Raw genomic sequence first — 27,075 nt, forward strand, 5'->3', positions numbered from 1 at the left:
GGTTCATCACACGGTTGTCGTACTTGAATCCTTTAATTTGAAGCTGCCATGTCCTTGATTTATGATCTCTGATCCAACGGTGATTATGAACTGAGTATTTTATACCAGATAAAAAAAATTATTAAAAAAATAATAAATAAACCCCAAAAAGATCCGAACATGGGCTACGTTTTAAAAATGATTTGGTAAATATCTACGGCCACCGAACACGTCAATGAACCCGGACCCGTTTCAAGGCACTCCACAATTTATTGTTACTATTATTTTAAAGAAAAAACCAGGTAGTTTTCTTTTTCTTTTTCTTTTTTTTTTTAACATTGAAAAACAGGTAGTTGAATAAAATATCAAACAATTTTATGTTTCAATTTTTTTTTTTTTTTTTTTTGGGTTAATGAATTCCGGATCCATACTTCCATGGATATATATATATATATATATTGTTCTATTCACAAATTAGAAAAGAAAAGAACTCTAGTTACGGAATTTGTGGTACGACCCGAATGTATAAATGCCTATTCAGCTGTTTTCACCAAAAAGGAAAAGGCTTATTCAAATGTTTATCTACTTTTTATTTGTTTTTTTTTTTTTTTTAAGTGAGGAATCTATGGAAAAAAGCATTGGTAACTATTTTTTGTTTTTTTAAAGGATATAAAAAAGGGAAAGACTCAAGATGACCTATCATTAAGATTTAAGCATGCAAACCAATTAGGCTAATAAAACAAAAAAAAAAAAATTGTGAAAAAAGAGGACTAATCATTCCCCACACAACGACAATCATGTATGGCCATCGAATTTATAAATCAACTCCCCTAGTTGAGCACATCTTTATCAGAAAAAAGAGACACTATTGCCTTGGAATCACAAAAAGAATGGATGGAAAAAAATGTCACAATTATAATTACCAAACCCACCCCACCCAAACACAAAAAAAAAAAAAAAAAAAAAAAGGCATGCGGAATATTTGAGCAAAAATTGAATTTTAATAGTAAAAAAGTGTTTCAATCAATATTGACATTAGGAATCCCCTAAACAATTTGTTTGCCAAGTGGCATTGAAAACTATAGTATTCAGCTATATCCACACAAGTTTCTTACATCAACTCCTCGGTCTGTAACAATCCGGGGTAGACAAACGATATTATATGTTTCAAGGACTTCACTGACCCCTTTAGGAAAGCATGTCCCTCCGTAGCTGTAAAAACATTGAACCAAGAAACAAAGAGAGTTAGTCATAAAGAGAACCCATAAATAGTATTTCTCATAATGAAAGGATTAGTACCTCTAATCAACTGTTTAACTGCTTTTGAGAAGTCCTCTACGCGTCCCAATACAGGTCTTATGCCGCATATCTGTAGGACGCAAAGCTCCAAGTATAAGGCCATCTCCATTATTTGCAGTAACAAGCAGCAAATGTTCTGGACCTGTTTTGGAATCTGCTTCAATTTGTTGGCCGCGCACAACTCGGTTACAATGGCAATTGCTTGATCCTGCATCGCAAAAGAATACCCAAGTCCAAAATAAAGGCTCACTTTTAACTTTCATTTCAAGATTAGGTAACAAAATCACAATATTATCAGAGTAGGACAACATTCTAAAATGAACATAATCATCTTACCTGCAAGCCATGTAAAATTTCAGGCATCGGAAGCTCAGGAAAATGGGCAAGATCAACATAACCCACCTCCTCTGCCCTTCTAGAAGCGCCCTCAGCTTGCAAACAGAGAAATTTCAAAAGGAGAAATGTAATTCGGTAGATTTGTAGCGCAACTTCGTCAGAGAAGTATGTTTGAGAAGCATGTTGAGCATTTTCGGTTGCTCTACTTCTGATTATTAAAGCAGTTGTGGTAGAGACTGCTGGGAACTTTTGTTTTGAGACACATCCAAGAGGCACAAGAGCAAACCATCCATTTCTGCTGTTGATAAATGATGGTTTCTTGCAGTATTCAAACTCCTCTTTGAGGACAGGAGGACATAAAAGAGGGACAGTTGCACTAGGAGATTCTCCAACACGTTGAGTTCCCCTGCTAATGAAGGCTAAAAGATGGATACTTTGTTCTCTCAGATGCGAATCCATTTCCTTCATGGCCTTAACCCATGAATTCCAATGCTTTGCCAGCACACACATTAGCATGAGAGTATGCTCAGTTTCTTTAAGAGTAGTCAGGGATGATGGAGTCCTTTGTGCCCGAGGTCTTTTCTTGTCATGGTCATCAGATGGAAAGTCTGGTGCACTGAGATAATAAGAAATCATGTATGCTTTCTCACAAAATAAGTAGGGAATCACATTATCCAAAAAATCCACACATGAAGAACCATCTCCTAAGGACTGAACCATCGCTGTGATGACAGCCAATCCAAGTCCCCAGATTTGTTGAGGCTTTTCAATTTTTTCAGAAGAGATGGACAGACTTCCCTTATTATTGGTTAACATGAAAGGTGTATCGCCCAAGCTTTCAGAAAACAAAAGTCTCAGAGATGAGAGAAAACCAGAATTAAGAAGCATCTCAGCACCTTCTCTCACACGGGCTAGTGTCAAAAAGAACTTCATTATTATGGATATGGATGAAAAAGAATTCTTATCCTGAAGCTTCATAATAACATACTGCAACTGGAGGTGATTCTGTACAATGGGGAACCAAGTGTTAGGTGTTAAAAAACTTCTTAGTATCAAGTCAACAATAGTCAAGGCGAGGGTGCAATGCTCAGCCGTGGCAATACGGTTGCAGAGAACAGGTAATAGCCCCAAACACACATTAGAAAATTTAGCTATGTCTTCAACAGATTCCACATCGAATATCCCACCAAATTGTGAGTTTAGACAACTAAACTCCACCGTTGAGAGAAGCAACAACAGCAAGAGGTTCAATGTATTGTTAACCTCATCAACTGATGGCCTGAAGTCGGTCAACACTTTAAGACCAGAACCTGATGTTTTTAAGACAAGTATGCAAATAGATAAGGTGACGCTTTTATGTCTTGATTGCATAAGATGGAGAAGCAATTCTGCTTGGGCCGTAAGGAAATGAAAGGTATCTGTAGAGGCACCCATAAATGGAGTTAAAGATTCTACTGTGGCACGAAAGCACCGGCATATGTGGTCTATGCATGATAGTACAATTTGATCAGAAGACTTCTCCTTAGTTGCTGTCTGTTGCCCCAGTGACTGCATTAGCATATTAGAAAATAAGGCATATGCAGTAAAAAAATAAAAAAAAATAAAAAAAAAAAAAAAAAAAAAAAGGAGGAGAAGAAGAAGAAAGAAAGAAAATTAATGGTACTTTAAACAGATGATATTGAACTATTAACAAGTTAATCAAAACATACGTCCTTGGCATACAAGATCAACTACAATCGATAGCACAGACTTTAATTTCCCATTGCTGTTCTCACATTGCAGGAGATTTTCAAATCTTAGGACCACCTAGATGTTTCAGGTTTAAGGGCACCTTCACTTCATTTTGAAACTTCAAGAACCCTGTTAGTTATGTTATATTCTTGAGTTCATTGATTGAAAATATTAAGCTGGGAGAAAGGTAGATTTTAGTTCCATGAATTTTTGGAATGATCGTCAATGTTCTCAAGTTCAAGATCCTTTGAGACTCCATCCCACATATCATTTGCAGAAGAGACATTTAGTAAAATACAAGGCTTTAAAAACAAATATCTGTTAAACCCCATACCTGAAGTCTTGTTTCTTTAAAATCTCAATTAGACACTAACTACATGTATCTGCAAGTTCATCCCAACCACATATTTCTGAACTTCCTATATCACCAATATTAAACTTCCACTCACTACTAATCTTTTTCTAAACTACAAGAAAAAGCATCTTACCCTTTTAACAAAATTTTAATGAACTTCCACCAAGTCTAACAACTAAATAAAGCAGCTAACTATAGATCACAACATTTAATTTATAAAAATAAAATTGAAGGCATTAGAATTCGCAGAACTTACGTCATTCTCGAAGATGATTATGACATTTGTTAGTGCTTTCAACGCAGAAAGCTTTGAATTTGCAAGCAACACCATTGAATTTGCATCCTGCATGTATTTCAACATTCTTTCTACAATTGCTTTAGATGTCTTCCACTTTGAATGATCCCAAAGATCTAATCCCAATTCAGCTCGTACATGCACAAGGTCAAACAAGTACAAATCTTTGGCAGTCACAAAAGGGTCAATATCGTACTTATGGTATGCCTGAAGAACTCTTGATTCTACCAAGTACTGAGAGAGTTCCTTAAATGGTCCACTGCTGATTTTACGGCCTTCTAGCTCTCCTTGTAGTTGATAATAAAGATCACTGAGTACCAAATTATTTAGCTCTTTCCCTTCACTAAAACAAGGAACTATATTATCCATTAGAATATACAACAAAAGAGTAATATAACAATACAAAAACCCCGATTTCTAAAAACAACTAAATGCAAATATAATTCATTTCACTGCACGATTCAAAGTCAAAGATGATATGCCAAAAGCCTTAATTAGAAGAAACCAGCAGAGGAAGAGGAAGGTGAATGCAACTGAAGACAAATAAGTGAATTCCAGAATAATATAGATAAACAGTACCTGTAACCACGCTTTGAATATTGAAGTAACAATTCAGAAAATGCAGGATGACTTCTAAGCTGTCAATAGAACATGACAAACAACAACAATAAGACATAACCTCAAATTATGAACTGAAAGAGATATTAAATATAAGAATTTGCATCCATGAACATAACACTATCCGCCCAAAATGGTCAAAACTTAACCATTTCAAATCCTTTATTTTTAGCACAATTTAATAGAAGCATACCTTATTTGACAATGTATTGATCTTCTCAAGGGATGAAATAGACAAACTCCCCGAATCACCGGCTGCTAATTTCCCAATCACATGCACAGTGACTAAACTGGCAGCAACCTACAAAACTTCAGCAGTATATTATCTTTGAATCTCAGAATGAAGAGGGAATACAAGAAATTCCTAGTAAGCACATTAAAAGGGGATGCTGTTTGAAACCAATATGAACCATATCCTACATCAAAATTCTAGAATCAGTAACTGGCATCTTCTACAAATACTCCTTGCTCAAGGCAAGGGGGCTGAAGTTCACTTAGAAAAGTTTCTCACCTCTTCCCTCCCAACATCCCAAACCAGAGAAAAAAGGAAAGAAGAATTATATGATGGAAAAGAAAGCAAAATTAAATAGTAAAAGTAATAAATTTAACAGAAAACAAAGAGACTCAATTAGAACTGCAATTGACCTTCTACTGTACATGTTTAAACTAATAATATTAACAGTAAAGCAATAGAAGTATCAATAAAGGTCACCTTTGCAAGAAAATAAGATTCATTGTCATAATCGTAAGAAGCAAGAGACTTGATCAGATTGTCTAAAACAGAAGTGCGAAACCAGGATGAGAGAATATTCCTTTGATCACACAGATTTGTAGCATTCGATTTTTTAGTGCTAATTGAATTTTCTACCCTGTCCCTGGACTCAGGAGCTTGTTTTGCAAGTGGCTCCACATCTAACAACTTTTTCTGCAGGAACATGTCATACGCCATTATTTCCATTATGACAGATTGACACCGATATCTGTATGCTAGATTTAGAGCTTCCATCTCAGTCAAATTTTCGACTGAAGGATTGTCCACACCAGAGGTAAGCAAAATAAAATTGGACAATTGTCTCCAGAACTTCTCAGAGCTTTTCAGGGAATCCAAGAAACTAGTATATTGAGACGCCCTTTGCCACAGTGCCTTGAAGAAGTTAAGTATACTAAATAGTACACGAGGATTACTGAAGACAACAGAAATTTAACAAATCACTATATAACCATGTCATGTACAGATAGATCATATCAAGCACATGAACGAGATGTTAAAAATGAACAAACTGATAGAACAACCAAAATCATGTGGAAGCTTTCAGGAGAACATACCTATTGATAATATCATCAGAGTCTACAACAAATCCAAGGAGTGCATCCACGAGACTTGACTTTTTGGAGTCCACTGCCTTAAGCGAAACTTCATCTCCTGGCAGCATGACACCACTAGCATTATTCGGTCGTACATCCAAATTCTCTTGGGTGGAAAATACAGCAACAAAAAAAGCTGGCTGTATAACAGAAAGGACATATAAAAAATTTTCAGAAAACAATAATACCAAAAGTGAGATACACTTGTTAGTAAAGATAAAAAGACAACCAAAAAGAAGTTAGGTGCTAATGAGCCAAGTATGTTTTCCATGTTTAAGTCATTAATGAATCCGAAAAGTTTAAGCTGTTAGGAAATGATTCCATACATAAGCTACTACAACACGCAAAAACTTCTTAACACAAGTAGGCTTGTCCAGCAACAGAGTGCCAAATATTGGCCTTATACAGGCACAACCAAAGAAACTAGAAAAAAGGGGAAGCACTATGAACTGAACATGTGAACAAACAGAAAATTACGGATCTCATACCATGTGAGTCACCGTCAATCCCAAAACAATTTTTTTTACGAAGTATGCCCAACTATTTATGTAAAGCTAACATAACATACTAACAGCTTACATGCACATTTCAACATCAACTGGAAACACAACCATGAACGACCTCATCAAGCAATGTATAGAAATTCTAAGCTAATCCAACAGGGAAATTAAACCAAAACCAAATCAAACTAAATAATATTCTTTCCTATTCTGCATCACAAAATGCACAAATAAGAGAGAGATAGCAGAAAGCAAAAGTTCCCTTATTTCAACAAAAGAAATGACAACTACAAGAAGTTTAGAGTCTTTTGTCATCACAAGAACATATAGTATAGCATTTCTGGAGAAAACTCAAAAAAAAAAAAAAAAAAAAAAAAAAGATAAAGGAAATTAACTAGAAGTATGTGAACTTCAATTGTTACTAAAGACATGAGATTTGAACATATATAGAAGATGCATAGTAACAAACCTGATAACAAGCTGCAGAAGTGAGAAGATTGACTATAGCAACAAATAAATCTTCCTGGCCTACCGACTGCTGAAGCAGTATATAGCTAACAGAATGCCTCAATTCTGTGATCTAAACAATGTTGCAATTCAAAATTCAAATTAGAAACAAAGGATTTAATCAATTGAAATTGCAACCGAATGCATGAAGAAGATTCTTCTTCTTCTTCTTCTTCCATTTTTTTTTTTTTTTTTTTTAATCTACAGATAGAGAGGAGCTTAGAAACAAACCAAACCTGTTTATCATCTATACCAAAGCTGCTTCCATTCAGACACTGTTGTAGGACATCAGCTAGCATCAACAACATTGATAGTACTTTAGCAGCACCAATTTGTATGGCCTGCAATGGACAACTTAAATCCTTTAAAACAGATTCTCAAAACACATAACAATGCTATTACGGGGGGGGGGAGAGAGAGAGAGAGAGAAGGGAAAATATTATCAGCTTGCACAGACTAGTCAGCAAATAGGTTGTGATCAAATGAATTAAGGCCCTAATATAAATGAAGCCACGGCCATATAACCGTACTTTACGTATATTTCGTGAACACAACATGCAACAAGAGATAGCTGATGAACCAAATAAAACAAATTCCAGTTCAGTGAGAAGGGAGTCCATACAGGATTGCGAAAATAAGATATCAAGGATACAATAGCAGCAACTACAGGAATTGGTTTGATTCCCGATGATATCACCGATTGGAGAAAGATAGGGAGGCTGGAAGACATATCCTGGAAATTAACAGAACTGAACAATTAGTTCCTGTGATTTGCTGAAGTACTATTCACAAAGTCAACCAGAATAAAATAGTATATCAGATGAATTATTAGGCAGATATAAACCCACAAACCCATCTACATGAATACACTGTTACTAAATACTGAGTATTAAGTTGTTTTAAAATCTGGCCCAAAAGATGATGAACCAAAGATCAATACAATTTACTGTTGTTTGCCGAAAACTAAATAAAATGCACTAAAACTTGTTAAAGACACTGACATAACTTGGAAAGACATGCATTTAGCTAAAATCAAATCATCACACCCATTTACCGAAATATCAAGAATTGCAATGATAATTCAACTTTAAAAGTCATTCTTCCTACTTGGCATGCCAATTAAATTGCAGTTTTCTTATTTTCTTCAAAACTATACCTTTGAAAACTTGGACAGCATGTTGAAAAGAATATCCAAAACAGAACAGATAGCAACTGTTAAACCCTCAATCTCCACTAGATCAAAGAGACGACTAGTGTAGAGTTTCTGCAGAAAAGAAATGCTTATATTAGTGAAGGGAAAAAAAAAAAAGAAAAAAAGAAAGAAAAGAGCAATACATGACAAGATAAAATAAGGAGGCAAACCTCCAACGCTTGTGAAGTCGTGCAAACAATCCGAAAAAGAGTGTTGTGAATTGAAGAGTCACAAAGTAACATGTCCCGGATGATCTCACCCAGCTTTTCAGAGTAGGATGTTATCATAATGCCCTTTCTAATCAGTTCAAGCACCTAAAACAATAAAAACATGGTTAACCTGCCATGTTCAGATCTATATTTAAGCTGGGTTCATATCAACCAGACAACCAACAGTGGATTTCAGTAGGCATAAAAAGCTAACATCAGTTAGCTGAAAATTGCAGGCATAGGGAGGAACATTTAACCATGTATAGATGCAATGAAACAAAAATCCCAATAAAGCATAAAAACCAATCTTGACCTTTCCACAGGCCACTTTAAGAAGTCAAACAACCAAAAGGCACCACTAAAATGCAATTTGGGACACAAAATCATGCAGCACAACAACTACAAAGGGTCATCCAAATTGCCTACAAAATGATAATTCATACATGAGGAACGCTAACTTCTCATAATTGTTAATTTGTAATGCTATTTTACAAAGTTAAAAGAAGCTAAGTATTGTTACATTTCATGTGCACAAATAATTAATTCCAGAAGAACCAGTAAATTTAAATGTGTAAGTTATAATCTTTTTATGTAGACACTCATCTAAATACATTGCATAGAAATATAAAACCACTCATGGTTGTACAGATTACACTTTACTCCTTGGATATCAATTGAATTTTCATTTTGTCTCCTAATGTACAAAAACCATCAGAATTTCCCCTGATTAATTAATTTATTACAGATTTATCCATTCGGCCGTGAGTTATAGGCTCATTCCAAGCTTTTTTTAATAATTATTATTATCTCTTTACACTTAAGTTCAGAAAAATGCAAGTTGAAAAATAAAACAGAGACAGAAATGAAGAAAATGAAGTTGATTTTAAGCTATATTATAATGCAATGATATGGAAATCATTAGGTTCATGGGTAATTTATTAAAATAAACTTGCTAACTTAATTCAAAGCCAATGTTATAGCTTTTGCGTATTGGGGAGACAAGTTGAAATCAAGTGATATTGTCAAACAAACAAAAGAAAACCTACATTTTACTTAACAAGAGGTGCAGAGCATTACTGGAGGAAAAACAAATGCGAACAGATAACACAAGAAAGACATGAATGCCTCAACATTCATCATTAAGCCTCAAAAAATTAATTTATATTTAACATGTGATCACCTTCATTACAAACAAAAGACTGTTTAAAACTTGCCTTTGTATGACTCCCATAGAAAGCTAATTTGTAGAGCATTTATTAACCCGTAATTATCTATATCAATGCATAAAATTTTCTCCCTTCCTTTTGATTGTGTATGACCATTTAGAAGGAAATTTCCCACTGTGTTATGTATCTCTTCTTAGATCTAAGTTCCTTGGTCAATATGTGAGCGGAGTAATAAAAATAAAGATGATAAAAACCACAATATCATAATTTTTATTTGTAAAGGAATCAAGAAAACACAGAAAAAAATTGAGAACCAACTAGAGAAGCACAGGAAAAAACCAAGACGTACCTTCAGTGTTATTCTCCAGCGTGTGTGTTTCACCTTGTATTTCCAGTATTGATGGTTAACCAGAACATACTGCAAAGAGAAAACAACAAGAGCTAGGACAGCATCATTCTCAAATCCTGTTTCCATGAGCTGTATGGTAAACTCCAGCACTGCAACGTTTAACGCATGCATGTTAAGACAAAGAGCTAAGTGTAATAAAGCACATTTGATCTAAGCAGAAGCCTTAACAGAATAAATATCTAAAGCATGCTTACATTTCTGATGTATGGATACATGCACCAACAAAGAAACAAAGTTCAATTTATCAAAGGGGGAAAAAACAAAAAAAACAAAAAATGAAACAAAGATCCATGACCAAAAAACCACATAACTATGCACTACTTAAGATAAAGAACGAAAGATCAAAAGTGTGCACTGCAATGGGATCCCAAAGCTAATAGTTTATGGCAAAATAAAAGCATTTAATGAAAAGCCAACTACCAAATATACCTGATATAGTCAAAGGACAGTCGTTATCATTCTGCTCACAGTCAATCAACAGCATCTTTGCCAGTTTTCCAGAAAGCAACCACGATCCACTAGAAAAAGACAGGGTGATGAATTCATTCTCCAACAAAAGACCACTAATACAAATATTACTTGACTATTAATAGCCAGTTCAATCTAAAACACATGTTAGAGAAGTCGGCTCTAGAAGCAGAAAAATTGAAAAAATGCTTATAAAGCAAAAGGAAGCATGATGATTCAGCTTGTCCTACAGCAAATTGACATCAAGGCATTCTATGTAGATTATCAAATGATTTCAGCTGCCAATATAAAATTTCATAATAAGAAGAGGATGTAATTGACCTTGAATTTGATGGGACTAAAATGAAGAAATAAAAAATCTGAAAGAAAATAGAGAACATGTGAAGAAAGTAAACAAGGCAGCAGAGTCCATATGCAGGAAACAAACATTCTGAAAGAACAAGTCAAAAAACCTCAGAAGGATATAACTCATAACCTCAATCTCTTCCCCTCTCCTTTTTTCCGTAATCTAAATCAACCTTGTCAATACAAAATTAATTCAGCTACGTATATTTAAAAATATATATAATGGTAAAGGAAGACAGAAACTACTTATTTATTAAATTAATAACTATAAAGAAGTCCGTAACTGAATGATGTATATGCATATCGACAATAAATTATACAATATCCCAATCTTATAAGATAGGGCCTTACCTTGATGAACCATAACTGCCAGCGTCAAGAACACTCATCTTTAAAGGCACATCAAAGATATTAGCCTTCAAAGTCACTGCAGCAACATTTGAAGGGGAACTGCCCAAAAATATAAACATATCCAGATTAAAAGATAGAGATTGCATTGTCAGGTTTTGCTTAAAATAAAACCCAATTTAAAGCAATATCAAAAGACTTGAAATGCATTTAATATCCTGAAGTTGGGGTATCTAGCATTTTAGTCTCTGCAATTCCAGTTTATACTACTGTACCCTAGATTTTCTTACTGAACCAGTCTATCCAACCAAAAGGTGCTAGCAAGTACTGCTCATGAAATTCTTTTGTGCCAGAAGATGGTCCACCATGTTCAATTTGACTCCAGTTCATATTTGTTCTTGAGTGACCAACTTCAGTGTGTGTTGTGTTGATTGGTAACCGGACTCACTTCTTAATAACTTTATTTTTTTTGATTGATGATACTTTAACAAGGTAGCATAAGTGCATAACTGTATTCTATGCTTGTTCTTGTGTTCAAATCTCGTTGATCCCTTGCCTTTAGTAACCTGTTTGTTTACTGATGTCTAAGACCCATATTTGGTTCCTAGTTATTGGCCTAGCCTGCTGACAAGCTTTAGTATTATTATGAGTTGTGTTAAAATGTTTAGAAACTTAAGGTTGTTTAACTGGTTAAGATTTTGAGGCTACTGATAACTTAACAACCTTCTTGCAAGTATCAAACCTGCATGTAATATGTATATCTTTCAATCCTATTAACAACAATACTTGGTCACACTTAGTCAAGTACATTTGTATTGCCTGTAAAATTTGCAGGTGCAAGGACTTAAACCAAACTTTAGTTCAACTTCAGGCAGCAAAATAAGCAAAGCTTAAGCTTACTATAGCAACCAACCACAGCAACCGAAGCAAAAGAATCCAAGAAAAAAGATGAACACCACAGTCACAGTATGTATCAAACTGCTGCTTCGAACAAGACAAAGACATTAAAGATGAAGAACAAATTAACAGAAACATGGAATGGGTTACCATTTTAACATCTTTGCTAAAGTATTAATCCCCAGAGACATTACAGCAGCATTCCTGGAATTAGGAGACAACTTCCTGACCAAAGTGCAGATGATCTCAACTACCCTGGAGATAAAAAAAAAAGAGACAAATTACATAACCCACTAATTATGGCAAAGAAATGGCATCACATAAGACATGGTCAGATTGAGGACAAAAAGAAATTTGCTTAATTACCACATACTACTTTCCATCTGCCCATTCATGCCAGTTGTGTGAATATGCAATGAGCTGCCAATATCCATCATAGCAAAACATACAGCCTAGTCAATTAAAAAAGAAAAATTCAAAAGAATCAAAATCAGAAGTCGGTAATATATTAGAAAAATCAAGCATTCTTATCTTCAGTTGGTTTTATGACAATTTTCTATATACTATGCTGCAATAAGCCAAGCTCAGACTGGAAGCACTCACAGCCATATTCAAGTTCAGTTTCATTATTATACATAATGACCAAGACTCTGCTCAACTCAACATGAAAAAGAGGGCAAGAATGATTGAGCAGGACGGACTGCATGCCTAATCAAATTCACAAGGAAGCATGATTTTGAAGAGAAGGACAAGCATATCTGTATTTTTTGGGGAAAAAAAAAACAACATAATAAATTTAAATAATCAAAACAGAACAAAACAAAAGTTAACAGTAGCCAATTTCCCATTGTTGTCATCCTGCAATTTCATAAAATTCAAAATCTTAAGAACCTGAAATTTTTTATTGCACATACAGTAAATTTCCTTAATCAGTAAAACTGGACCTCCTCTTTCCTGAAGTAAAAACGATAAAAAAAACAAAAAAAGAAGAAGAAGAATTCTCATTCGATCTCTCACAACCTGCACCAATTTTAATGATTTTCTAAAAGCCAATTGAAAAGCTGGTAATGGGCAAGCAAAGACAATTTCAATTGTATGGTTGGATTTAAATTTTTCACATAAAGTAAAAATTAAAAAAAGGGCTTAAAGAGCTAGGAATGTTTAAACAAATCTGCAAATGGAAAATGATTTTCACCCTTATCATATTACTTAAGCTACCATCAAGCCCAAAAATTATTTAAGCTCAAAAACACATACTTGATACTGTCCTCCATGTATACGGCTCATCGAATAACACAATAAATGGTGGACCTTACTGTGCAGCAGAAAAACTTAACAAAAACGAGAGTTTGCAGGTTTTGAAGTGGGCTCAACTACATACATCTATTTAATACAAATACATTTAATGCTATTCATCTAATATTTCCTAGTTAGGTAATACTAGAAATACCAACAATTCTGGCACAAAGCAGTTAGAAATTCTTGCCTAAAAAGTATTCTTTATGTTCATATTTCAGTGGTTAGCAAAAATTTCATTCAAGAGTTTTATACTACTCTGGAAGACATTAACAATAAAGCTAAATATTGAACGACTACCCTGACAGAGAGAAAATATTACTATGCAATAGAACAAAGTTTCCATAAGTTAGCACTTTTGTCATATAAAGACTTTGAAAAATGTACAAATAAATAAATAAGTCTATTCTTGACAACTAAATTCTAGAACTATTTAAATAATACAAAATTTTGCACCCTAACAAGTCCAAAAATCAATTGACTATTAGCATGCTCTTTCAGTGGCATTTTACAACCATTTAAGCCAAAACCACATTACACACTCAATAAAACATGAAGGCCAGAAAAAATCCATGTAAAAAGTACAGCAAGACTCTTTAAGTGAATCTTTTAGAGTATCTACCTAGAATACAAACCTACTAAGCAACGAAACCAAACAAAAGGAACAGCAGACTGTACCGTGTTAAAGGATACCATCCGAAAAAGTAGATCAAGAGTAAGAAGAACTTCCTCACTGCTATCCACGTACAGCTCCTGGGCTAGACGCATGAGCAACACCAGCACCCCAGAATGCGTATACTAGACAAAAGAAGGATGTTTCAGCACAAAAGGAAGTATCTTTAAATGTAGCATTATCTAAACGCCAATAGGCAGTTATAAACTTAAAAATGAGAAAACTCGGACTTGACCAAAGATTCTATGAGGCACCTCATGAAGCAATAAGTAAAACTAGGTCAATTACAACCCATTTACCTCCCATCGTACAAGAGCAGTATTTCCGCCAACTATTTTCAAAATATGTCCACGTGTATTACTGGGAATCAGCAAACCTTCAATACCCGGAATATGGAACGGGACATGTGTTTCCACAATTTGTGAGACATCATCGACCAAGGAATTACTAGTAATTTCAAACAATGATGAAATGCCCACAGACTTATCTAAAAAGTTATACCTGTAAATAATGAAGAACACAACAAATGAAGATTAGATAACAATTCGCACAGGGAAAAAATTAATAAAGATAATCTTTTAGCTTATTTCAAGCATAAGCAGGAATATTTACTACAAAGGGAAACCCATCAGCATATGAGGCTTTTTAAAGACATGATAATCGATATAACTATAAAGCAGATTTGATTAAAAAATTCGACATTTACAGCTTGCACCCTCTAATGCACAAACACGTTAATAGGGGAGTTACACTGGTAACAATATGTTTGATTTTAAGCAGAAAATGATATTCTGGAACGCAACAATTAAATTTAAGCCATATTCTAAGAATCTAATATCATATGTAGTACAGGCTAACAAATACAAAGGATCTTTGTCATAATCAGGATAAGGCTTCAAGTTGTACATGGAAGCCAGTGCAATCAACCAAAAAGGCCCACATAAAGTTACTCACACACATTCTGCTGGCCAATTTCCTTCACATAGGGAGGATAATAAACGAATAAGTTCCATCGTCCTGAAAGGAAATTCGCCTTCCAAGTTGCAAAGAAGACATCGAATAGGACCATCAACAAAACTTTCTCTATCCCAAAATTGCATACAAAGTGACTCCTGCAAATTCAAGAGCAATGATATCCAATTGAAAAACCACAATTAATGGAATAACATTACTAATAATACCAACAACAAAGTCGATAAATATAATCGACAAATGACTGAACAACAATTATTATGCATCCAAACCTCTCCCCGATAAACTTTGCAAAGAAAATCCAATATTAAATTTAGGGTACTGTCTTCCAGCTGCAACATGGAGAGATCAGGATAAATCAGATAGGAATAAGATACACATCTTACAAGCCATTTACGAAGACATAACACATTTACCTGAAGACTGATCTCATATGATGCAATAAATGCAGAAATAAAAGTTCTCAGTACACTCCGATAACCAGCAACAGGTCCCTGAATTATAAAAACAAAAAGATAACTAATCTAAAATAAAACAACTAAAAAGTTTTGAAGAGATAGATAAAAAGGCAAACTCAACAAGATAAATTACAATAAATAAGTAAACAAACCAAAATTAATTAAAATCTCAGAAAATTGACCACACGGCATAACAAGGTAGAGAAAAAAGTAAGAGCTGTTGAACATGTAGGGCAACAACAATATCCAATCACTATGAACACAGAATTATAAATGGAGAATACTTACATCTGACTCACTGAATATATCACTCTGAAGGATTTCAAGAAAAGAACTGAGAGATGCAGCCTCAAAAGCTTGACGAACATAACCAACATGATCAAAATCCTGGAAAATATGATGTAAATTTAAACAAGGGCCTGGTCTCTAAAAGAATACAGCCAATAGTAGTAGAGACCATTGAACAGAACATATACCATTATCACATCGTTTTCTTCTTTCCTTGGAAGTGATGAAATCAAACAAAGAAACACTGCCCAAGTTAGTATTAAGGGGCCTGCTTCCTTTGTTTCAAAAGCATTGAAACTTGAAATTATTGAATCCATCTCTTGGATATCAACCAAGGAAAATGGAGAAGCACCCTGCCTAAAGAATTGCACACATTTAAACATTAATAGTGCAATAGAGCAAAATGGAAAAGAAATATAACTTGGATAAGAATCAAAGCCATTGATATTACCAAACTTTAGCGGGAATAAAAATTGTTTGACTAAATCAGATAATGAATTAATGTAGCTGGCATTATTAACATAAAACAACAATTAAAATTAGTGTTTAAAGACAGCCACCGACCTAGATCTTATAAATTCTAAATCAATGCAAAATATGCTTGAATTATGATTGCAAAAGGATTGTAGAAGTAACCATTATGGATCCAATTTTGAATATGGCATATTTCACATACGCATGTTATTAGTAAACATCATAAAGTAGCCTCAGCCATTGTCAACAAGGGCAAAATGATATAATTATGATGAAATGATGGAAAAGAATTTAAGGAAGAATTAATATATAAATAAAGAGGACTACGGTCCATAACAATCAAGGAAGCAGTAATGATGAAATGATTCCTGTATACATCTCATTCAGAGGTTAGCTCCCATACGCAAGAGAAGGGATCTACCAATTTAATTATATCCCCAAATTTTATCAAGCCAAAGGTTATGCAATAAAATTGTTAGTTTTAATATTTTACTATTACCTCTTCGGTAATGTTAACATGACTTTTTCCTAAAAGTACAAATTTATAGGAAGTCGACCCACATTTATTTATATACTTTAACACCCCCTCTCTCATGCAAGCCACAACATGTGGCATACCTCTTTTTAGGTCGAATATAGATCCCAGCAAGTGTGGACATTTGGGCCATAAATCCTTTGAGCTGTGTAATTGGAACCCATATGCAGATCAAAAAACAAGGTTCAACGAAAATAATAAAAAATATTTTTTTAAGGGAGTTGTGGATGCAAATATTTTAAATGAGATAACGCACCATTTTTCCTAAAAGCTAAAGTTTGTGGCAGCAGGCCACTATCAGTTTAAATTTTAACAATTATGATGTAGTAAATATATCTAAAATTTGATTAAAAACATTTCTCCTTACCATACTTATATTAAGTTTAACCTTCAATGTAAAAGTTCCAATAAAGTTTCCATACTAGATCCAAACATAATAATCAAATTGACAAGTAGCTTACCTCCAAGGCATTTCATCATGAACCAATTGCAAAAGATTTTCCAGATCCAAAGTTTCTATGAGTATAAGCAACAATTGAATTTTGGCTTGATAGGATGAGCGATATGCTTCTGTTGATACGGTCAGCTTTTCAAAGTTATAGGACCCAGACAAGATTCCCTGCAACATTATGGTATTTGAGAAAGGATTAAGATCAGAAAAGATTTTAAGTAAGAAATTTTAACAGAAAGATGACAAATTACCTTATAGAGAAAGCACAACTTTTTCCACCTCTCACCATTGCAAGTACAAAATGACTCATAATAAGCAAGAAAAAGAATGTCCAAAATCAGATTATCTTCAATCAGCGTCTCCTCAGCCCAAAGTGTGAAAAGGTCAACATCCTAATAAAGTAGTCCATACATTTGAAGTGTTAAAGCCTAGTGATGACAGAATGAAAGAAATTTGCAAGAAACTTTTTGAGATTAGAATGTGCATATTTTGAAAAAACAGAACGATAATCATGTTAAACATTCAAATAAAGTAACTGAAGAAATGAGTAGAAGGAACTGATATTACCAACTTGAACTGCAAAATTTTCTTTACATCAGGCACACAACCATGGTAGACTGTGTATACAAATAGGAAACCATTTGAAAAATAAGAATTAAAGCAAATATGCACATAAGTATGTCCACATGCAAATGCAGAACATCTGCACAATTATCTTCAGATCATCTCCCCTCCTCATAGGAAACATGACTTTATTAAGGGCAAAAGAACCAATACATAAAAGAGGATGAGAAATCCTAAAATAAAACAAAAATGCATAAACTAATGATACTAAATTACATCCAACTCAAAAGAATAAGAAAAATAAGATATATATACTCAAACTCTTTTAAAGTAGATGCTCAAAAAGAAGCACAAAACTTAATGTTATTAAATAGAATCCACACACCTTGACTCATGTTCTAGCATATTTTCTCATTTCCTTCCAACTATATCGTCCAGAACAAAACCAATTTTCCATACAACCAAAGAATATTTCCTTTTTAACCCCCTAATAATTACTAACAACCAGAGATAAACAAGATTGAGGAAATGCCCACAAAATCCTAACTTCCTCTGCCAACCAAGAACAACCTAGCAGCCACTTCATAATGTAGCAATAAGTAGATAGTAGACTCACTATTTGACGCACATAACAAAACAATCTAGAGACAAACAAGCATATGGTCTTGTTTGCAAGTTACTCTATAATTTGACCATATTTGCAAAATTTTCTTCCTTTCTCGATGGTAATAATAGTGTAGCATCAGCAAACTGTTAACAAGACACCTCTATGCTATCTTTTCCCAAAACTAAACCACAATCAACGATTGTTCCTCTGCCCTCTACTTCATCTACTCTGTAAATCTATCAACTATCAACAATGTAAAAAGAACAAGAAGAAATGAGGTCTGCTTGCCTAAGACCTCTTGTTACCACAAACTTACCCTAGTATACCATTCAAAAAAAAAAGCGAATTCCGACAATCTTTAATGCACATCCTTCACCTCTCAACAAATCCTTATTTTCCATGATGAAATCCAAAAATCCCCATCCATGTTAAGTCAATTTTAAAAACTATATCCTCTCTTCCTTTCACTGCTTCCGCAAAATAAAAGCCGTATCCCAAATATTTGTACAAAGAAACTAGCCCATTATGTTTATCAAACCCTCTGAAACTTCCACAATCTAAAAAGACTAACAACTATGCAATTATTCCAGACAAACCATAAACTAAACACATAGGACAACATCTAGCAAACTTCAAGGTATTGCCTTTTTTAATCAAATAAACAAAAGTAGAAGTAGTCCTAGAATGGTTAAGCCACTGTTACAAACTTCCCTAAACATTAACCAAACCATCCTTAATAATGTCCAACATAATTGAAAAACTTCATCAAGAATCCATCTAGACTTGGAAACTTATTTCTTACATAATTAAATGTAGATTTTATAATCTCTTTTTCCTAAAAGTTCTTTCCATCCAAACTTCTTTATCCTCCTTTGATGACATCCAATTCACTCCCTAAATCCCTCCTAAAGTCTGGCTATTTTTCAGCATATAACTCCATGAAGAACCCTAAACCCTAATCCTTATTTAGTGTTAAAAAACTTTACCTTCCTCATGAACTTATAAACCATCCATTCTTCCTCTTTATTTTCCAACCACCATTTTTTCACAGTACTCTTAAAGCCACAGTATAGCAAGCGCATCTTTTTGAAATCCAAACAATAAGATACTTCATTTTCCCTTAAATTATACCAAGTGATCCTCACACTGAATAAAAGAGGACCTCTAAGGTTACATTCCCTAATTGACCCATCAAATCTTTCATACTCCTGACTCCATTGCTATTTTGTTTTTCACTAACATTTTTGAGGAAATTAAAATCTTCCCCTATAAATCAATTTAATTTGCAATTTCCATGCAATCCTCTTAATTCCTTAAAAAGGAAAAATCATTTTTTTTTTCCTTCCTTTCACTCAAGAGTATGGTAAATTCACTGACTTTATTATTTTCTCAAATCAAGATAAATGATTGCATTCTGCTACTGATGAAAAATGGAAGTACTCTTCTTTTTAAAAATAAAATAAAATAAACAACTAGGAATTATGCACCTTTAGTTCTACTTGAGTATGATGACGGATTGTATCACATAGAACTAAGTGCCATTTGGCCCAAGATGCAAGTAAATATGTTTCCAACATTATTGAAGTTCATAAGCTGCATCAAACAGCTCTCAACAAGTGTGACGATTAAAGTGCACATACCAAATACAACCCGATCGTGGTGGTATAAGTTTAAAGTCATTAACCAAACAATCACATAAGCAACTATAAATGTATCAATCAATGTACCATACAAAACAAAGTAGGGTGGCTTTCGTATTAAACATACCATCTGGTCAGGGTGACTGGATGCTAAAAGGTCTTGTAGAACAGATATTATTTTGCTTTCCAATCCCTCAGATATCAGCCCTAGGGCCTCCTCCCCAATATTGTTACCATCTTTGGAGCCATTTTCTAAAGATACTGCATCAAGAGTAGCGTTATAAGTTAGATAACAAAAACTTAAAATTGCATTGAAGTTTAGCTGTAAAAGAATCCAGGTTTGACCACTCCATGCACCAAAAAAAGAGGGAGGAGTTCCCTTACAAAGAAAGACTGAGAACTAGACAATTTTATGAAGGACTTACAGGCATGAATGAGAATCCTTCGGGTACATTTTAGCAGGCACTGCCGCTCAATATAGTATTCAAGCAGTATCTGCATAAAAGAAAAGAAAGACAATATCTTGTCAAGACTGATCACTTGTTTTTGCAAACAAACAACATTTCATGGTAATTGAAACTGGCTAACTACTATAGCATTTCAAACATTCACCTCTAGCAGATGATGTAAAAATAAAATAAAAAACAAAGACAAAACAAATAAGTTTAACTGTCTACATGGTAAAGCCCTAAAGAATATGTATATCTCCCTCTACAAAAATATTAAAAAAAAATAAAAATAGAACAATATATCTAGCTAAAAAACTTAGAAACAGTAATTTGAAATATTATAGTGACAATCATATTAGTGGAAAGGAAAAAAGAATCTGAAACCTCCAAGCAAAGAACAAAGCTTTTACATGACTAACACACTTCAAACATAAATCGTAAAAGAAAAAAGAATTACATTAGTAAATTACAATCACTATTTAAGCCACATAAATTAGTAAGCATTCCAAATGCCAACGTTAAGTCCAAGATTGCTACTGGCCTGTGCCATCACTTGCAAAGTTAGCAGCTCTTATCAGAAAGTGTAAAACAATATGTCAATGAATGGCACCAATTCATCCAGCATAGAGTTAAATACTCAAAAGCATCATCACTCCCTTATGTTCCCGTTCTCTACATAACAAAGGGGAAAAGTAGAAAGCCACTAACCACATGAACAAGTTCTTGAAGCATAGAGTCAAAAGCTAAATTGCTTTTCTCAGCAGCTCTTTCGACAATAATGTACGATTGCACCTCATCAAGATACTGTAGCAACAATAAGTAAATCAATAAATTGGTAAATAATGATAAAATGCAGACATTGTTCATTTTTGTTAACATTAATGTTACTAAAATTCTGGACTCTTTTTATCTAACATAATTATCGACCGTCTAGAATTTCCGATATTGTCAACCAAACATTACAAACTTCTAAACAACAAACTCCAATGTTTATATAAATCTCTCATCCCTCTCAACAAAAAGAAAAATTAAAAACAAACTTAGACAAGATTATGTACAAAACCTACTAAATTGTAAGTAAAAACCGCAAAAATAAATAAATCACCAAAAAGGAACTGATCTCCAAAGCCTGATCCTTCAATTCAGGCCGTATATTCAACAGGTGAGACCCAATTTTCAGTTCCCGAGAATGCAAAGCCTCCCTCGACTTCGCATTGGGAGGCCTGAAGAAAGACAGAGTGTTTACGAACCAAGCACGATTTTCCTTCAACTTCTTCACCTATACAAACAGCAACAAGGTTTTAAAAAACCACAAAAAAAAAAAAAAGGCATTTATAAAACAAGCACGAAAAGAGAAGAAATGAGAAGTTCACCAGATAGGGAGGGAGGTCGGAGGAGAGAGAAGCATTCTCAAGCTCAGTGAGGAGGAGAGAGAAAGGGTCCCACCAGAGAGAAGAGTCTACTGAATTGGTGTTCGCCATTGAAGGACCTTGAGTTTGAGAGCTGGGGTTAAAACCCTAGGGTTGAGGGTTTTATTTTGATTTCTCTAATTTTCGCGCTTCCGTGGCCCGTTCAGGAATTTGGGGCATGTACCATTTCGCTTTACCATCCAGCGGGATAAAAACGCCAAATTTCAACTGGCTCACAGTAGAAAGCTTTCGTGAGGTTCTAATTTCTCAACCGTTATAAAAACAATTTTTTATTTTATTTTATTTTTTATTATATAAGTAAAATTGACAAATATATATATATATATATATATATATATATATATTTTAATATAGGTTTTGAATATATTTTCTTAAAACATAAAATATATGACATTTTTGTAAAATTAAATATGAGATTGACAAGAAATAATGAATCTTATTGTCATTTTGTTTTTCGAAAAATATACGTTTGAAATAAAAAAGAGAAATAAGCAGTGTTTTGTTTATTTGTTTTTAATAACATTTGGAAAAAAAAAAAAAAGTTTTTAAATCTTCAATGAAACATAGCTTATCTAAATTTCACCGCTTTTTATGAAAATGCTAGGCTAGGCCAATTTAAATGGAGGAGATTTTGCGCAAGCCTAATCAAGCTGAGTTCTCAATAATTTTACAGGCCAGATTTATGAGTACAAGTAAAGAGGAATGTTATCATAATTTGATATATACAGATAAGGCTTGTTTGATATTGATTTTGAAGTTTCAAAACTGATTATCAAATAATTTGAAGTTACTTTAAGTGTTTGGTAAAATTTTAAAAATTATGATTTTACAAAAATTTATATTTTTTGGCTGTTATTTTTTAAAAAAAAAAAAGAAAAGCAAAACGCTAGCTTTTGAAATTTTGATTTTAATATTTCTAATTATTCATAATTAAAATATCAATTTTAACACTTATTAAAAATTTAATATTATATTTATCCTAAATCTATGATATTATACTGAATAACTTTATGATCAATATTTTTTATTCTTTATTTTTTTCAATATACTATTTTTTTTATCAATATTTAATATAATTGTGATAAAAAATTGTGTTAAATATTTAGTAATATATATAATAATAATAATATATACTATAAGTGAAAAGATGATAATGAATAATGTGTTTTTTAATTATTATACTCTGTAACAAAATTAAACATTATTATTTATCAAACACTCAAATATTGATTTTGAATCATACATCAATTATGAAATATAGTTTACTGAATACTTAACCAATTATTTCTACCGGACAACTAAAGTTGATGTGCCAAGGTAATATGCTTTTATTTTATTGATTAATATTTTAATAATATACTAAATATGAATAAATGAACATTTTAAATTATAAATAAAATTAAATATATACCACTAGTAAAATAATACATAACACTTTATAAACATTTTAAGAGATTTAGTTATTACTAATAGTATATATACATATATAAACCTCTGAAACTTTTTTTTTTTTCCATTTAACAAACAATATATATACATATAACTGAAACTTTATTCCATTCCTCCAATTTATACCCCAATGTAATTAGAAGCATAGACGAAGCCAGAAATGTTAGGGTTGGGCCCAAACATTAAAATACTTTTTATAAAAAAAAAAAAAATTACTATTTTAAAATCAATTTTTTTAAAAAAGATAAAATGTTCTTCATATATATTTCTTGTTTTCTTTGAAAATAAATAAAACAAGCATAAAATTAAATCACTTAATTTTATTGATATAAGTAAAAATTATGTTGGAAGAGACAAATACCATAAAAAACAATATAAAATTTATGCTTTTTTTTTTTTATTTTAGCAAAATATAAAATGCTTAGTTGCTAGCAATCATATGTACAAAAAGTAGCAGATTTTTATTTTTTTTATTTGTGATGGTGAAATACTCCCCCATAGTATTATACTCTATAGAAGGTTTAATTTAGAGTGAGAAATCATAACATATATGATTTGGTTACATCTTTGGAAATGATAAACTAGTTAATTTCTTTTATACAATTTATTTAATATATCATCCGTTTTAATAATATCTAATAGATAATTACAAACTCTACATAATAATAATGGAAACTAACAAAATATAGGGCAAATATGTAAAATACAAAATAAAATTTTAAAATATATTAAAATATATGGCAAAAATATAAATAAAAAAGGGCAGGAACCATAGCCCCCTCATGCCCAAGTGTAATTCCGTCCCTAATTGATATATAGCTTTTAATAATTTTAAGATGTGGATATAGAATAATATTAAGATACCAAATAAATATACTAAAATGCATACTAAATACCATATATCAATATTTAATTAGTTTATATTTAATTATATTTATCCTCTTTTTTTTATAATTAATAACAATAATATGGTAATTGACAAAATATTAATATGTAGCTTTTGGTATACATTTTAATATATTTATTTGATATCTCTAGCGGTACTTGTGGATATATATTTGCAAGTTATTAATGTAAATGAATATGCCTATCTACGTATGCATATGCTTCTGTAAGTAAACAACTCGGAGGCACAAATCATAGAAAAACTATATTTAGTTTATATACATGTACTAGCTATGGGAAAAAAATATTTTCACAGCTGATTTCTGACTGGTTTGTTGTTTGTCACAAACTAATATTAACTGAAATTTCCTTTTCCTCTAAACTAAGTGAATTTTGGCTTTTTTATTTTTATTTTTTCAATCCTTTGTGGAATATATATATATACATATTTATATTTTTTTGCATTTCAAATGCCTAATTAATACAAATATCCTTTGAGAAACTTTGAGAAACTTGGTGCTATGTGTTTCATTCATTATCCTTTTTGTTAATGACTCTGACCATGGTGGTTTCAGTACTACAAAGCTGAATTTTCATTAATTTGGATCTGATGACACAGAGAAAGCAATAAATGTCCCACTATTAACATTTCTGTTTGATATCTTTACTCTGAGTTAAAAAAAAGAAAAAAAATACACAATGGTTAATTTGAGAATGAAGACAAGATTTATTTATTTGAGATTACAAATGACACAATATTTGCGTAATGAATAAAGAATCGATCAAATTGCAAAGCACAATTATCTATCTACATAAAGAACAAAGAATTTCAGCAAATCACAACAAAAATGTACCCAGAAAACAACTTTTTATACTGTCTTTTCTTTTAAAGAAACCTTGATTTTCTGCATTCAAGAGGAAGACCTTGAGGAAACCTTTTGAAATCAGTGCAGTAGTTATAAACCATGTACTTGCTCTGCACCCATCTGAGTCTATTCCTTCCAGGAGCATCAAGTTCTTGATTCATCCACGAATTCCCATCTTGCACTGAAGCCGTAGACTTGGAGGAACAAGAGGATGATGCAGAATTAGGTGACCAAATACAAGCACTGGCCTTGAAGTTTCTGTAAGAAGCTGTGAAAGGAGCTCTTGTCCAATCAGTTTTCACCAATCCTCCTCTGGTTGCCCAGTCATCTGCATTCCATAAACTTGAGTAAATCCTCATCGGTTGGTTGATTGGGAATGAAACTCCATGAGATTCCAAGTTGTTGAACACTCTTATAGGAATGTTATCCACCAAGAATCTGAAAAACCAGTCAAAAGTTTTTGTTAGCAAAAACACACATCAGAAAACACTTTTTTAAGTCTGTAATCTAAGTTATGTATCTACTGCACATCCAATTACATGTAATTTAATATATCTCATAAATTACATGTAATTGGGTGTCAGACGCTCAACAGAGAATATGTTCTTACATTATGCGTCGAGGATTCCAGACAAGAGAATAGGTGTGGAAGGCCTTTGTGGGATCAAACCAGAGGTGAAATTGCTGTTCTCTGTTACCTTTTCCTTGAGTGAAAACATTGGTATGGAGTGTATATGGATCTCCGGACAAGTTTCCTAAGAACTCGAAATCGATCTCGTCGTGGGTTGGTCCTTGAGAAGATAGCTGCATATTTATATTGATTTAAAATGATATATGATCAATGACAGAAAAAATTATCAAATTTTTGAAGAACTTGGAGTTTGAGATATGAGACGTACATAATATGCAGTGACAGTGCCAGCAGAGTTCCCAGCAACAAGCTTGATTTGCATGTCGATTCTACCGAAGAGGTACTCATGCTTGGATTGGAAACCAGAACCAGAAGTTTTGTCAAGTGAAAGTGTAAGCAATTGGCCTCCTTCGAGTATCTTAGCACGGCCATCACCCCAAGTGATATCAAAGTCTTGGTAGAAATCAGCAGAAGCAATAACAAGTAGAAAGCTGAAAACCAAAATCATAGAGAGTGGAAACACTTCAAAAATATTATTCCTACAGGAGGTTGACACCATCTCTGTTTTCTTTTTTTTGGCTTTTTGAAAACAATTGTGAAGAGTGGTTGAATTGAGAATGAAAGATAGATGTAAATTAAGTTTGTTTGATGTAGAAGTTTGAAGGGTTTAGAGCTTTTATATAGTCCAAGGAAAGCAAAATAAATTAAATAAATAAAACCCAAGTTGTGAATTTAATTATTAAGAGCTGGAGACAGGTTTGCAATGTATGTTGGTGAGAAAGGAAGTATCATAGGAAACTTGCAACGGAGGTGAAGAAGAATTTGATGGGTTTGGGGACAGAGATAGATAGGGAAGCATTATTCAAGCACATAAACAAGTTCAAGAAAGAAACCAAATGAGGAATAGCTGGCAAAGTTTCAAAGGAAGAAAAAGAGGGACACGTTTTGGTTTGGTACAACTTATATGCCTAATATGGTCTTAAATATTTCCCTTTACTACCAAACGCGGATTGCACTTTCATATATTCACATGAGTTATAGTTCAATGTTTTGGATGGATGGATTGTTCAAGTTCTTTGCAACTTCCTATATATATATATATATATATAATATAAATTTTGCTAACAAAAAATGTGCCAGACCCCACTATAAAAAAAGAAAAAAGAAAAAAATAAAGAATGAAATTGTCACTCATGTCGGGTAAAATATTTGTCTAATGCCTAATGTTTTGATCCCACAACATAATACCTGATGTAATAAGATGAACACAGTATGATAGACAAACGCGTACTGTAGCAAATTTATATTATATATAGATTTATTATTTGCATGCCCTCTTATTTATGAAATATATTTGTGCCACAAAATGACAAATTATTGACGAAGTG

General features: G+C 32.9%; 2 protein-coding genes across 2 annotated transcripts; both read right to left on the minus strand.

Annotated features, from left to right (window-relative positions):
* Positions 1-960: 960 nt before the first annotated feature.
* Positions 961-22,048, minus strand: LOC107427578 (uncharacterized). The gene is made up of 32 exons (XM_016037964.4): positions 21,800-22,048; positions 21,532-21,705; positions 21,135-21,230; positions 20,403-20,472; positions 20,105-20,238; positions 17,418-17,558; positions 17,177-17,334; positions 15,895-16,063; positions 15,707-15,805; positions 15,377-15,454; positions 15,233-15,292; positions 14,943-15,100; positions 14,288-14,489; positions 13,994-14,113; positions 12,386-12,471; positions 12,170-12,274; positions 11,126-11,224; positions 10,391-10,479; positions 9,902-10,050; positions 8,348-8,491; positions 8,142-8,249; positions 7,608-7,718; positions 7,222-7,326; positions 6,948-7,058; positions 5,940-6,118; positions 5,326-5,797; positions 4,807-4,914; positions 4,575-4,633; positions 3,957-4,338; positions 1,615-3,162; positions 1,279-1,486; positions 961-1,191 (listed from the first exon to the last, which is right to left on the minus strand). The coding sequence occupies exons 1-32, from the start codon at positions 21,905-21,907 to the stop codon at positions 1,091-1,093; spliced, it is 5,931 nt and encodes a 1,976-aa protein (XP_015893450.3). The 5' UTR covers positions 21,908-22,048; the 3' UTR covers positions 961-1,090.
* Positions 22,049-24,897: 2,849 nt separating this feature from the next.
* Positions 24,898-26,475, minus strand: LOC125424038 (xyloglucan endotransglucosylase protein 1). Its single transcript, XM_048480218.2, has 3 exons — positions 25,956-26,475; positions 25,667-25,860; positions 24,898-25,494 (listed from the first exon to the last, which is right to left on the minus strand). The coding sequence occupies exons 1-3, from the start codon at positions 26,244-26,246 to the stop codon at positions 25,077-25,079; spliced, it is 903 nt and encodes a 300-aa protein (XP_048336175.2). The 5' UTR covers positions 26,247-26,475; the 3' UTR covers positions 24,898-25,076.
* Positions 26,476-27,075: the final 600 nt, after the last annotated feature.

Source organism: Ziziphus jujuba, chromosome 9 (genome assembly GCF_031755915.1).
Source record: "Ziziphus jujuba cultivar Dongzao chromosome 9, ASM3175591v1".
Lineage (NCBI taxonomy): Eukaryota > Viridiplantae > Streptophyta > Magnoliopsida > Rosales > Rhamnaceae > Ziziphus > Ziziphus jujuba.

Bases quoted from the DNA above. Each gene is read 5' to 3' on its own strand.
- LOC107427578 (XM_016037964.4), bottom strand. From the start codon at position 21,907: ATGGCGAACACCAATTCAGTAGACTCTTCTCTCTGGTGGGACCCTTTC. The intron at 21,231-21,531 runs GTGATTTATTTA...TTGTTGCTACAG, and splicing joins TGGAGATCAGTTCCTTTTTG to TATCTTGATGAGGTGCAATC. The intron at 7,719-8,141 runs GTATAGTTTTGA...GTTAATTTCCAG, and splicing joins TGCTGTCCAAGTTTTCAAAG to GATATGTCTTCCAGCCTCCC.
- LOC125424038 (XM_048480218.2), bottom strand. From the start codon at position 26,246: ATGGTGTCAACCTCCTGTAGGAATAATATTTTTGAAGTGTTTCCACTC. The intron at 25,861-25,955 runs GTACGTCTCATA...ATAAATATGCAG, and splicing joins GCACTGTCACTGCATATTAT to CTATCTTCTCAAGGACCAAC. The intron at 25,495-25,666 runs GTAAGAACATAT...CTGGTTTTTCAG, and splicing joins TGGAATCCTCGACGCATAAT to ATTCTTGGTGGATAACATTC.